The 12460-nt window shown below is 35.0% G+C and overlaps 1 protein-coding gene across 2 annotated transcripts in view; it reads right to left on the bottom strand.

The window, feature by feature from the left end:
* Positions 1-265: 265 nt before the first annotated feature.
* LOC131438404 (GATA-binding factor C-like) overlaps positions 266-12460 on the bottom strand; it is a 48264-nt gene continuing 36069 nt past the window's right edge. For both annotated transcript variants that reach the window (XM_058608421.1, XM_058608428.1), the window contains exons 5-7: positions 6225-6396; positions 5967-6154; positions 266-1655 (exon numbers count right to left, since the gene is read on the bottom strand). In XM_058608421.1, the coding sequence (XP_058464404.1) occupies positions 1632-1655; positions 5967-6154; positions 6225-6396 (384 nt within the window). In that variant the 3' untranslated portion in view covers positions 266-1631. The remainder of the gene's footprint in view (positions 1656-5966; positions 6155-6224; positions 6397-12460) is intronic.

The following is a 12460-nucleotide window of genomic DNA, read 5'->3' as shown; positions in this document are numbered from 1 at the left end:
AGAATGAGATTTATGTTTCGCTTAGTACAGGGGATCGAAGATATCAACGAATGATAGATCTAGGCATAATGACGTTACCAGGAAGTTGTCATCATCATTTTGATACGGATGTTTACCCGTAAGGAAGAGCCTAGATTAGATCCGAGCTTTAGATTATTAGAATCCTTAGAATAGGTGCTCCGGAAGGTTCTGGTTTCTTCAAGCTTCAAATACAAAACGCACTTTTCGATTTTCATTTTTTTTTTTATTTATTTGTATGTATCCTTATCACAATAGATCACAACAATTATTTAAATAAAATTTTATGGCAGTGGGTTCACATTCCAATACAGAAGAAGTTATATTCCCATAAAATGATTACTAAGAAATGTTCTGCTTTGTTGCTATATCTGGTTTCAAAATCCGATATTTGTTCTGTTCTGTTTTCACTTTTTATATTGAGCTGAACTATGTTTAATTTTTTAATAATTTTGTTTTTATTCATTTCTTTCTATGTACATGCTTGTTATAGCTATTTTGCCATTTATTTAAATATACACTTTGTACAAATATATTATTATACCATTATTATACACTGATTCTTGAGCTTAATCCTAGTTATGTTTCTTCCCTTGCAACAGTCTCTGACTACTTAAAATTAGGTTTGCAATTGCCTTTTCTCCTCTTGTGCTAGCTTACAAGTATTTTGAGCTACAACAAAAAATAAACTAAAGTAAAATAAATTTACTTGACGCTAAAGAAAGTAAACATAATTTAACTATCTAATTCTTTGCACTTTTTCGACAGCAGCTTTGCCGTTTGGCGCCACTGAACCATGTTCGGCGAAATTGGAAGGTTTTCGTAGAGGCGATAAACGGTTTGACTCGCTTGCGAATGAGGGGTAGGAGGAGATGGGGAGTGGGGCTAATGTACGGGATTCATAACTCTTGCGCAGCGATACGAGCTGATGGAAGGGAAAGATGTCAGTCAGTGGAAGGAGCAAATTTCTCTCTGGCCCGGCTGCTTTGATGGATTCGATGATTGAGCTTCACGCAAATGAGCTTGAAGTGTAAATTATTTCGTACCAGCAAGGAGTTGATTTATGTGTGTGTCTATGTGTGTGAGTGTGTGTTACGCTCGATTGTGTAATCTGAATTCGGATTCGGGCTCATTTCCGGTATAAGTGTTGATAGCGGGAGCGCTCTTAACAAGTGTAAGGTAGTTTGGAAAGGTGTTTTCGTTAGACGCGAATCCGAAAGGTAAGGTATGAGAGCTATCTTCACTCGAATCATCGTGATTCATAATGACGTCGTCAATCGGCTTAAGAATTCATTCTTGCGAACCAAGCAAACCAAGGGATAGAAAAATCTGTCTGCAGATTATTGAAAACGTGAAGATGAGTTACGCCTTTGCACTGGGTAGGTTACATTGCCGGTGAACGGGGGCTGTGCAGGAGAATGCGAACTGTGAATCGTATAATTGTAATTATCTGCTGCTGGGTTTGGGTTAACTCTAGAATTGTACTAATATCAACTTATTGCTGCGGATGAAGCAAATCTTTTGCTGCTAGAACCCGTTTTTCTCTCCCTCTATCGGTGAGCGTTTTGTCGCGATTACTGCCACGCGACCAGTCCGATCTACTGTCCCATTAGTCACGTGTACTCGGATCTCCAGCTCTGCAAATGAAAGATAGAAAAAGAAATGTAGAAGGTAGAGATTTTGTGTGGAAACGTAACGTTTTTTTTACAACAACAAACAATCTAGTGCAGCTTGTACTCGGAATGGGCTACTCTGGTTACTGAATTTTTGTACTTCTGCCTGATTTCGCATGTGTGTGTGTAGCATTCCGGACAGTGCTGGAATAACATAACTGTCTGGTTCGAGATCTATTGATGAACAAAGTGGGTTAAGTTAATCAACCATTTAACTGAACCCACTCAGCTAGATTTATTTCAATCTTGGACTAGAGCTCATTGATATTTCTCGGAAATTCATTTATATCGCATATCGTTTAGTTTTTACTTCTATGCAAATATTTAAAGCATAAAACATTTCATAACTTATTCGCGGTGAAACGAAATTACAGTTTTATTCTAAGAAAAATTTCTTATAGATCCAGTTTTACAAAGAACCGTTGGTAACTGTAATTCTCTGGAATCGACATTTTATGTGGACTGAGCAATGATCTATTGACTTTGACGTTTTCAATGTCATTCAGTTTTCAGTTTAGAAATAAATACGTTACAGTAAAAGTCAGACGACGTACGCCATTTTATTTTACTGCAGTTAGCAAAACTCGGTTTTCTGTTTGAATTAAGGATCAAATTTAAACCAAGTTTACTTGTGTTGGATATTTGTGTATTACGTATATTTTATGCATTTATATATGCGTAGATCTATGCATTTATATATGCAGTGCCACCAGTTTATCAAAGTGGCTTGAACGATTGAGTTTAAAACAATCTTTTTCAGCAATAATTTATTCTAAAACGAATGTTAAGCCTGACTTTTTGAATGATATATCAGCTTTGTTCAATTTTTCACCAATGTTTGATGGAAAATTGCTTACATTTTATGAATGTGGATTTTAATTCCCTAATAAAAAGGTTAAGAACACTGATTCAGTGCATTTATATTAGATTGCACAACGCAAAAGAATCAAAACTAAATATTTTTTTGTTGAAAAAGCAGTTTTCCGAAAAAAAAAATAATTTTATGACAACCTTCCATATCCATTGCGTTTCGCGTGTTAAATTCAAGGTTCCTAAAAGAAATCTACGTAAACTATTTCGCAATGATTTCTGCAAGAGAAAATCCATATAGGAATGTTTCAGAAAAATGGAAGAGTTTTAGTCTAAGATTTTCGCATTTCTTGAATTGCAATTCTAAGCAGAAAGAACTGATTTCTTTATTTTTGTACCACATGGAAGATTTATTGATTAAAATGAGAAAAATAAACGCAGGGTTTTGTCTTTATGCATTGACATTATTCATACGCTTGCAAAGTGTCTTGCTCCCTAAATCAATGCGAACGCAGATTCTGAAGGAATTGCGTTGCCAGCCATTCGGACACCTATCAAAATAAGGTACTAAAAAGAGACTTGAATTGACAATTCGTTTTTTTCTTCTCCAATTTTGCACGTCAACTAGAAAGACTTTTATTGAAACTCGGAATGAAAATTTAGTTATATAAACGGCGAACGACCGTAACTAGGTTAAAGCCGGGTATAAATAAACGATATAGTTATATAAAAAATAACACCCGGAAGTCTAAAGGCGCATATCTCCAAACAACTAGGGGAACGTGCCACTTGAGCCAATTAGTTCTGATTCTGATTCCCTCAATTTAAACATAAATTGTTGAAATTTGCTGAAAACCAACAAAACGGTCTTCCTTGGTTTGTCTGGTCCGTGTAATAAAAAAAACCTAGATCGTCTGACTTTTGCACTAGCACATTTATAAAGAGAAAATTTTAATGGCATTTGTAATGTGAATCGGGTTGATCCAGCACTCTTAACCGAGCGGTTGAGTAAACCCGAATGTAGTTGAATTTATACTATGTTATTTATGACAAATGAATTTCGATTGAAAATCAATGAAACCCAGATGTATACAGGGTTACGTTTGGTAAATTTTTGCTTACTACATTCCGATAGACTTTCGAAATAATGGGGTAACGGCAAAATCTCATTCGAATTTCGAGTTTCAAATCAAATCTGGAAGCGCGAAAATTTTCCATTTGTGAATTGATGAAGTATTAAATATGAATTCCGACTCAATGCAAACTCTCTACAACCCACGGTAAATAAAATTCGCCACCATCTGATAATTTCGAAAATCTGTCAGAATTGAGTGTGAAAAAGTAGACTGAATTGACGCTACGTTTTTTCTTCATTTTCTCGAAATAAGAACTAACTAACGATCTATTCTTTCTCAAATCCAAACATGAAACTTTGAAATTTACCGAATACTAGTAAAAAGGTCTACCTTGGCAATACAAAAATAAGGCAATCAGAAATAATTTAGTCGTGGAGAAATTCATTCTTCAGAATGTCTGGGAGAAAACCAAGTTTTAGGTTTCTAATAATCCCCTTCCGTTGCTTTACAGATCCTACTGTAAAGCCACTTTTACTCAAAACAAAAATATTGAAATAATAATAAGGGTTGGCAAAAAACCTGTAAATTCCATCCGAAATGTAATTAGGAATCTGATTGCAAAATGTATCCTGAATCAGAAGGAAAACCCAGTTCAGGAAGAACTATTGTTGCAACAGATTCCAAATCCCTTTCAAAGTTAGAAGAGACTCCGAATCGAATTTCGGATGATTCAGTTGAAATTTCGTTGACGTGGTTTCCAAAGCTGAATTTCTTCACCACACTCTTTTTTGCACAAAACATGATTGCCGAAAAAAGGCTTATGAAATCAACGGAAAACAATTGAGTGTTTCTGTTTTTTTTTCTATGCAGCTTTCTTAATTATCTGAATAACTGGTAACCCTGCTTACAAATTTGACAACGGAAAAAAACAAAGAAAGATATAGAGCCATGTTTTGAAGCAAGTTGTTAACATTCTCTTCTATTAATTACTATGTGGTTTCAGACCCTGTCACATTAGAGAAAAATCAGTCTTCAGTTCAGCTACGCCTTTGCACGGCACCATATTGAACATATCATGTCAATTGCATAGGTTATCATAGATCTTTTTTTAGCGAATCTATGTAAACAAAAGAAAGAGCCAATTATTCTCTGAATTCAATACAGTTTACAGAGTTTTTGCTGAACGAATAGTTACACATGAATTGTTTTTCAGAATCCTGTCAATGCTAAATCTTCACGCTTAGTAAAAGTTACTCAGAGTTTGAGTATTAGTTACTCATTTTCAAATGATACATGGAAATGTCGAAAATTGAGTAGTTACCATCAATAATAATGAGTAACTCTTACTCTAAATTTGAGTTTAACGCAAAAACTCGTTTTTATGTTACTATTCGCAAGATCAGTCTAAAAGTTGTAGTAACCATTTGTAGCAACAGGTTCTATTTTTTGTTAGTGAGATCGCGTATTTCAAAAGTGAGTCGCCTAACACAAACGGTGTTGTGTCTGCAAAAACCACAATTTTTGGACTGTCCTCTTGGTAGTGCCATCGACGCAGTTATTGTGTCCAGAAGGGATCTGTACTGTGCTTCAGAATGGAAACAAATGTGCTCAAGTGTGGCATTTATGAGGAACAAGTGTCTGATTTGTTGTCTGAGCAGTACTGACATGTGTGTTAAGCTTCGATTAACACACTACTCCAAGCGATCGCCGCTTGATATGATATCTCGAAGTTAGAAATTAATAGTAAACGGAATAATAAATAAACACAGTATGATTATTTTATGTGTTGCGTGTCAATTACTAAATATTTTAATACAATACAATTCAAAAAAGGAGCAATTTTACGCAAATTTGGTATATGTGGAATAAAATTTCATTCAGAATTTAACTAATTACTCTATTTTTGGCACATGGGCAAATGAGCCATTACTCAGTAAATGAGTAGATTTTATCCAAAAATCGTTTCCAGTGGAAGAACTCAAATTTGAGTAACTAAGGAGTTACTCAAAATTAGAGTTGTTCCACTTTTTCTAAAGAGGAGTGGGATCTTACTCATTTTTGAGTAACTATTTTTAAGCGTGTTCACCGAGCAAAATTATCAACCAATTTTTTAATTAAACTGGATTTCAGATTTGATTTAGCTGATTCGATCTTTTTTTTAGCGAAATCTATGTAAACAAAAGAAAAAGCCAATTATTCTCTGAATTCAATACACTTTACAGAGTTTTTGCCGAACGAATAGTTACACATGAATTGTTTTTCAGAATCCTGTCAATGCTAAATCTGCATCCTTCTTGTGAAAATAAAGGTTTTGTTCGATTTCAATCTATGTTCCGAAATCAGCTTTTGTTTGTTTTTTTTTTTTAATTCAGCATCTTCCAGAACTTACCATAGAGTTCAGCCCGAGGTGATACGACTGTGGATGCCCAACGGCTCCGGTTCCCAGAGGTGCTGCACTGCTGAAGCCATTCTGGAGGCTACCGGACGTTCCGAGTGATCCCAACCCGGTCGCATACCAGCCACTGTGCATGTGCGAGTGGGCGTGGTGTAGTCCGCTCGACAGATGGGCGTGTTGTCCTGTGAACAAAAACGGGTTCGATTAGAGTCACGCTAAGTCTATATTACTACTGTATCGACCGATCCTTACCCATCGTAGTCGGGAAACCACCCGGGAAGGATTTGTTGTGATCCAGTGGGGTCATGAGATCTCCGAAGGAGAAACTATAGCCGGGTGCTGATTTTCGCTTCTTGGATTTAGCGGTGAGCTTACGGTTTCTCGTTTGTATGCCTTCCTTTTTCATCGTGAGCGGTCGATCCACCTGCAACGGATAGAGAGAGAAAAGTCTTACAATTAATTTCGATTCTGGTCATTTGGCTTGATTTAGTTCACGGGACATCGCAGGTGTTCCAAGCTAGAAGCTTAGGGTACCATCGTTATCTGATTATGCTTTCAAGAGAATGTTGGATAAATTTATTTTAGGATGCGTAATCAACAGAGCACATCACTCGCATTTTGAATTTGGCACGCGGCTAAGCGCAGCTGTGTAATGTTTATAAATTAATCTTTTGCGCAAATCAGATTCTGCGCTTGCTGCTCGGGCCTAGGGAGATTGGAGTCAGACCGCTTCTGCTTGGCATGGGTTGGTTGAAATATTTTACCTAACGGCTGTCACTTTCTCGTAAGATGGACCGTTGAAAGACGGTACAATTAGCGCGTTAATTGGCCTTCCGTACGGTACATTTAACTTCATTAGCAGAATTGTACCCCCCGCGAAATGAGGTATTGGGTTGTTTTTTTTTTAAATTTATTTTTGACTTGAATACCGATTCGTTAACATGCGCTAAGAGGTGACAAAATTGCCGCTACCAGAAGGAAATTTCAGTTTTGAGGATCTGTTAGTAATTTGATTGAGTGTTTATCACGAGTTGTTAGTACTATATGGTTTCGATGGGCCTAACAATTTAGTCTATAAACATTTTCAAAATTGAATTTCACATTTGAACCATTTTGAACTGATCCTGAATATTATAATTGCACATATCATGATCGGTGTGACGACGACGGCATTGTTTAGGCTCATTTATTGCCATTCTAATTTACTAATGGATAAATCGTTATCATTTATTAATATATCATTATTACGTCCATCATATTAGAGTATACATACGGACAGAAGAGTGCCAGAAGCTTCTGTGAATATGACATCATTATTGTCGTTCTCAACCGGACGCCATGACAAAGCACAAAATGCCAATGTATTGAAGCGCATTCAAACGAAGTTCACACATCATATGAGAATGAATCTTGGTAATCGATTGAGAATAAGTAGTCATTTTTTAAAGAAAAATGTATCAAAAAGAAATATGAACTTCACTTCTTGCGGCAAGATTTTCAAGGAAGAATTGAGATTGTTTTCAATTAGAATACGAACCATTTAATCAACCACCTAAAAAGTTCCCACGTAGTTATCTTTCAAATACAGTTTTCGAGTTTCACTAATTGTCTAATCGCTTCATTTTACAGAAGGTAAAATACTGTTACATCAAAACTCTTATAGTCAAGGCTGTATAAATTATTAGAGGTTTCAGTGCGAGCAAAGTGTAGTTATGAAGCGCTGCACAGGTTACGGCAGGAAAATGCGAAAACACATTATCTTCAATATTCTGATAATTTGTCCAACTTGTACGCGGCGGGCAGATTTCCCTCCAGACGGCTAATTATGCCTGCCAGTAATTTTTGCCGGAAATCTGCCAGAATTCCGGCAAAAGTCTTTCAACAATGCAACAACCGTTTCCGGTAGAGAATTTCTCTTTCTGTCAGATTCTTGGCAAACAAGATTGGCAGAACCGTTTTGAATCGGTTCTACATTTTTAGCGTCTTGGTTTAATTTTTTCTATAAAAAGTACATATGAAAGGAAATAAGTTATTGCCTTCTTATATACTAATTATGGAAAATGTTATTGGCAAAACATTGCTTTCTCATTACCAAACATACCCATATTTCAATCTCATTTACCTCGTTTCAAGATTCGTTTTTTGTATGTACAAGCGGGATTGAGGAATATCAAATGAAGTCGAATTAAAAAAAGTAAAAAGAAGGAAGAGAGATATAAACAGGACACGTACGGCGAGATAATGACGCAATTTCGCTTGGACAATTTTGACTGCAGCCGGAATGCAGCCAGCCTTCTGACGGTTGCCAGAATTCTTCACAAGCGGGGCATAGCTTATGACTAGTTTCAGTGCACCGTGTATTAGGTTATGTATGTACAGAGATGCCAGATTTTTTCATAGGAAATCTGTAACACTCTGTATAAAAAATATGTATTTATCTGTATTCACTAATAAAACAAAATTTCAACAATAAAATGATGTTAAAAGATGTTATTCCAACACATTATGGATGTAGAATGGTAGATTGAATGAGCAATAATTTTTTCCATGTGTCTGTTTGAACAAATTCCACAAAAGGAATGTAATGCCAAGACTTTGCTTTTCGTCACTGCATTTAAATACTAATAGGTTGCTCCTATTAGTATAACAAAATAAACTGGCAGCCCCAGCAACGTTTTATCTGTGTTTCAAATATAGAAAAAATAGAACGGCAGCGCATACCAGTTTGAAATTTGACAGCTGAACTGTTCGAATAAATAAAACAAAAACGGCTTGCTGGGGATACGTTTGTTTCAGTTATATTATAGACCACCCATATAAATCTTGCAGCTGCTGAATTTGCTCTAAAGTAGATATTACTTCAGATTGTAGAAAAACTAAAAATTTAAACTAGACAGGCTACTGAATGATATGAATACAAGTCAAGTATTATCGTTCTTGTAGAACATTGAAACATATAGCATAAAGATAACCTGATGCCAGAATCACAATTCAAAAATATATACGATGGTGGAAAATGTATTTATTTGGTTTAATTATTTTGGTTGTCTAGTGAAATTTCCAGAAATTTCTTATTTCAACAATTCCCTAATCAATGAGGGACCGAGAATAGTTGAATCTTTGCTTGTTTTCAATCGTTCTTTAGAAGGAAAATCTATGTTTGCTACTAAAATAAGACGTCCACTCAGGCAAAAAATATGTGGAATTTCAAAATGATTTCGAATGGTTTTTTAACCACAAGAATATCGTATGCGAATCATAAGACCACCTTATGAGGTCGCGAAAATTGGAACTCCAATAATAAGCCTTATGAAATTCATACGAATTTTTTAGGAACATTGTGCGAAATTTCTACGACAAACATAACTTCTCTCATATAGGGTAAGAGCTCCCTATTTCATCTCATTTGTAAGAACGTTACATTAAAAACCTGATTAAGCCACTAAAACTATGATTTTTTCATGTTGCTGCTTAATTCGTCTTGCTACACATGGAGAATTGATTCATGTTCCTTGGAAATTAAAACAATGTTCAAAAAATCAGCTAAAAACACTTCTGATATGTTCACTACTCTGCTCCTAATTCCATCTCAAAGTATTTTTATTCATCCTATCGTTGGTCCTTTTATTCATCCTTTTAACACATTCAAAACAAAACATTGCACTATTACACTCTCAGGTTTAAAATGTCCGATTTTTTTTAAATGGCCTGATGCCAACTATAAGATAATACACGATATTTTTAGAACCAGTTTTGAATCATTTCGACGTTAAAAAATTTTTGGGTCGTTTTCGTTACCTTTCGTTTTAACTTTAAAATTTTACTGTAGAGTTAATTTGGTAAACCTAACAACAAAACAAAAAAGGAATTGTTTTTATTTAGGCATTAGCCCTTCTAAAAACAAAATGCAGGCCAGAGATGCCATTTATACAGATTTATCTGTATTGTATAGGTTTTTTCGTTGATTTAAATCAGAGTACCGATTTTATACAGATTTCCTAAGTGTAATACAGATTTGTACAGGTTCATAAAAAGTGAGAAGTAAAAAATTAGACTTTTCTCTGTGAGTATCTCTATTACTATTTGATTGCAGTAATTCTTTGAAAGTTCAGTAATCAACGGACAAATCGCATATTAAAGTGGAAATTTTCGCAGATATGAAGAATTATCTTTTAACATAATTTTATTAGTGAAAACAGATAGATATAGACTTTTTATGCAAAATAATACATATTTTCTATGAAAATATCTGGCATCTCTTTGCACAGTCGATGAAACGCACACACTTAACAGCGTTATGTTGACATATAGCGGAAAGAAACCAGTGCTGCTGGATTTGCCACAATGGTTATTTCATTAGTATTTAACACGTTCTTTCTAATAATATTCGAAGCCGAAATAGTTTTTTTGAAATATAAATATCAATAATATAATTAAACTAATATCACGGATACCAACACAAAACTTTTTGTTGATGATAATTTGAAGAAGAAAAACAATTTCGTTTTGTAACATTATGAGAAAACCTGGCAACTTTGCGAAACCAAATGATATGAAAACAAAGCGCAATCAAGTGAACTAAGTGAAAAACTTTCATCTCATATTGTTGAAGACTTTTATTGCTTGTCGGGTAGTTTTTGAAGTAAAAACTCGTTAATTAAACAAGTGGCAAGTGAACATTAATAATTATGAAGTCATCCAGCGTTCAATAGTAGTGTAAATGTGCGAAACAGTGATCATGTTTTGAGACGAATTGTTTAGTAGATATTCAGAAACATGACGAACTGTAAATCTTGAGACGAAAATGTGTCCTAAATCGAAAAGTGAGTTTGTTTTAAATGAAAAAAAAAAAAACGATCACCGAAGAATTTAAAACCATTATTACCATTAACCATCAAATATTCATTTTTAAACATTTTACAGTTTGGTTAAGGTACGTTGTAAGATATTATTTATATTCGAAGTAATGAGGTGAAGGGATGAGATGGAAATAGAAGCTCAGATGAAATAGGGAGCTCTTACCCTACTGTAGAATTCTTAAGTTGTTCGTATGAAGACTATAATGATAGATGAGATGTCTATTGCAGAGTCATAAACATCATAATGGAGGTATATTTTTCATATTAATCTTTTCAAATTGTGATTTTGATGATTTTTGATGGATCATAAGATTTGCCTAATGATTTTCACTCTAAATTTTGGCTAAGTGTATAGATTGGTAGCATGTTAGTCAATTTTAAATAGTAACGGTTGTTAGTTCCAGTATAATAGTAATCAATAACAATAAAAAATGAACTAGGATTTATTCAAATTGTGAAATATTCAAAAATCCATTACGAATCAATAAGAGTCTCTTTTACAAGCCAACAATACGTGTGGTAAGCCCACTGCGCTCAATCACTGAACATATTTCTGGTTTCTAAGTGTCAGTTTTGTCGTTATGCTTTGTGCGACGATTCGTTCAACTCAGACGTTGAAAATTTTGCGCTCACTTTTTGGGACTACATTTCACCTCAAGTTGGCATCAATGTTTTACATTGGCCTTTCATCTTTATTATTCCTTTACCTTGCTGTTTAATGTAGTATTGTAAGGTTAAAGCTTGAAATATTACTCTTTTTTTTTGTGCATTTGATTTACCATTTAACTCTACTATTACACTGTCAAAATAAACATATCGATTGAATTTCTGTTACGAACTTCTGCACAGTTTATCAATAATAGCTAGTTTCAAATTCAAGTTTATATTCATTGAGTGACTTCGTATAGCAAAATACTCGATTTACTTCTATCTAATGGCATACGACTAGTTGTGTGGGCTCTATTTGTTATGCATTACCAAACTTACTTATTCATTTTCGTTCACCCAAATAATGACCAAACAAATTGGACGAAGCAGTCATTTGCAGTTCTGTTCGAGAGAGAGAGAGAGAGAGAGAGAGCAACGGGAGTATCAGCGTCAAAGGACATGCATCAGTGAATCCAGTGAATTAAATCCACTGTTCGCTAACACATGGTGAACATCATTAGGTGCGCAAACCTGAGCGACGGCTACTAAAAACACACACACAGGTAATGATTATCAGTAGTAACAATAGGGCGTGTGGAAGCTTTATCGTTTTTCCGAGTTATGGAACAAACTCGGTGTTGCACTTGAAAACAATAACTACCCTGCATGGTTACTTTGGTTTTCCCTTATCCTAGCTAGACTTCGGGATTTTACGACTATGTGCAGCACTTTTAATGTTCCGCTTGTTTTTTTACCTCTGCACTCTTCGTTCGGTCAGTTGTAGTTCTATCATTCGCACAGAACTATAAACCCAATTTTTATTACATTGACCATCAGCACAACAGCACCAACGGCTTATGTTACTGCAGGCATCATCGTACGGACAGCGGGGTGGGGAAAACTACCGAACTAAGCTAAAATTTAATTGCTCTGGCATGAGCACCCCAATGAGAGTCACCAAACCAAAAAAAAAATGAAAGA

The sequence above is a fragment of the Malaya genurostris genome, chromosome 1, assembly GCF_030247185.1.
Source record: "Malaya genurostris strain Urasoe2022 chromosome 1, Malgen_1.1, whole genome shotgun sequence".
In the NCBI taxonomy this organism is placed as follows: Eukaryota; Metazoa; Arthropoda; class Insecta; order Diptera; family Culicidae; genus Malaya; species Malaya genurostris.
The sequence above is the reverse complement of the archived record's forward strand: the minus strand, read 5'-3'. Positions and strand labels throughout refer to the sequence as shown.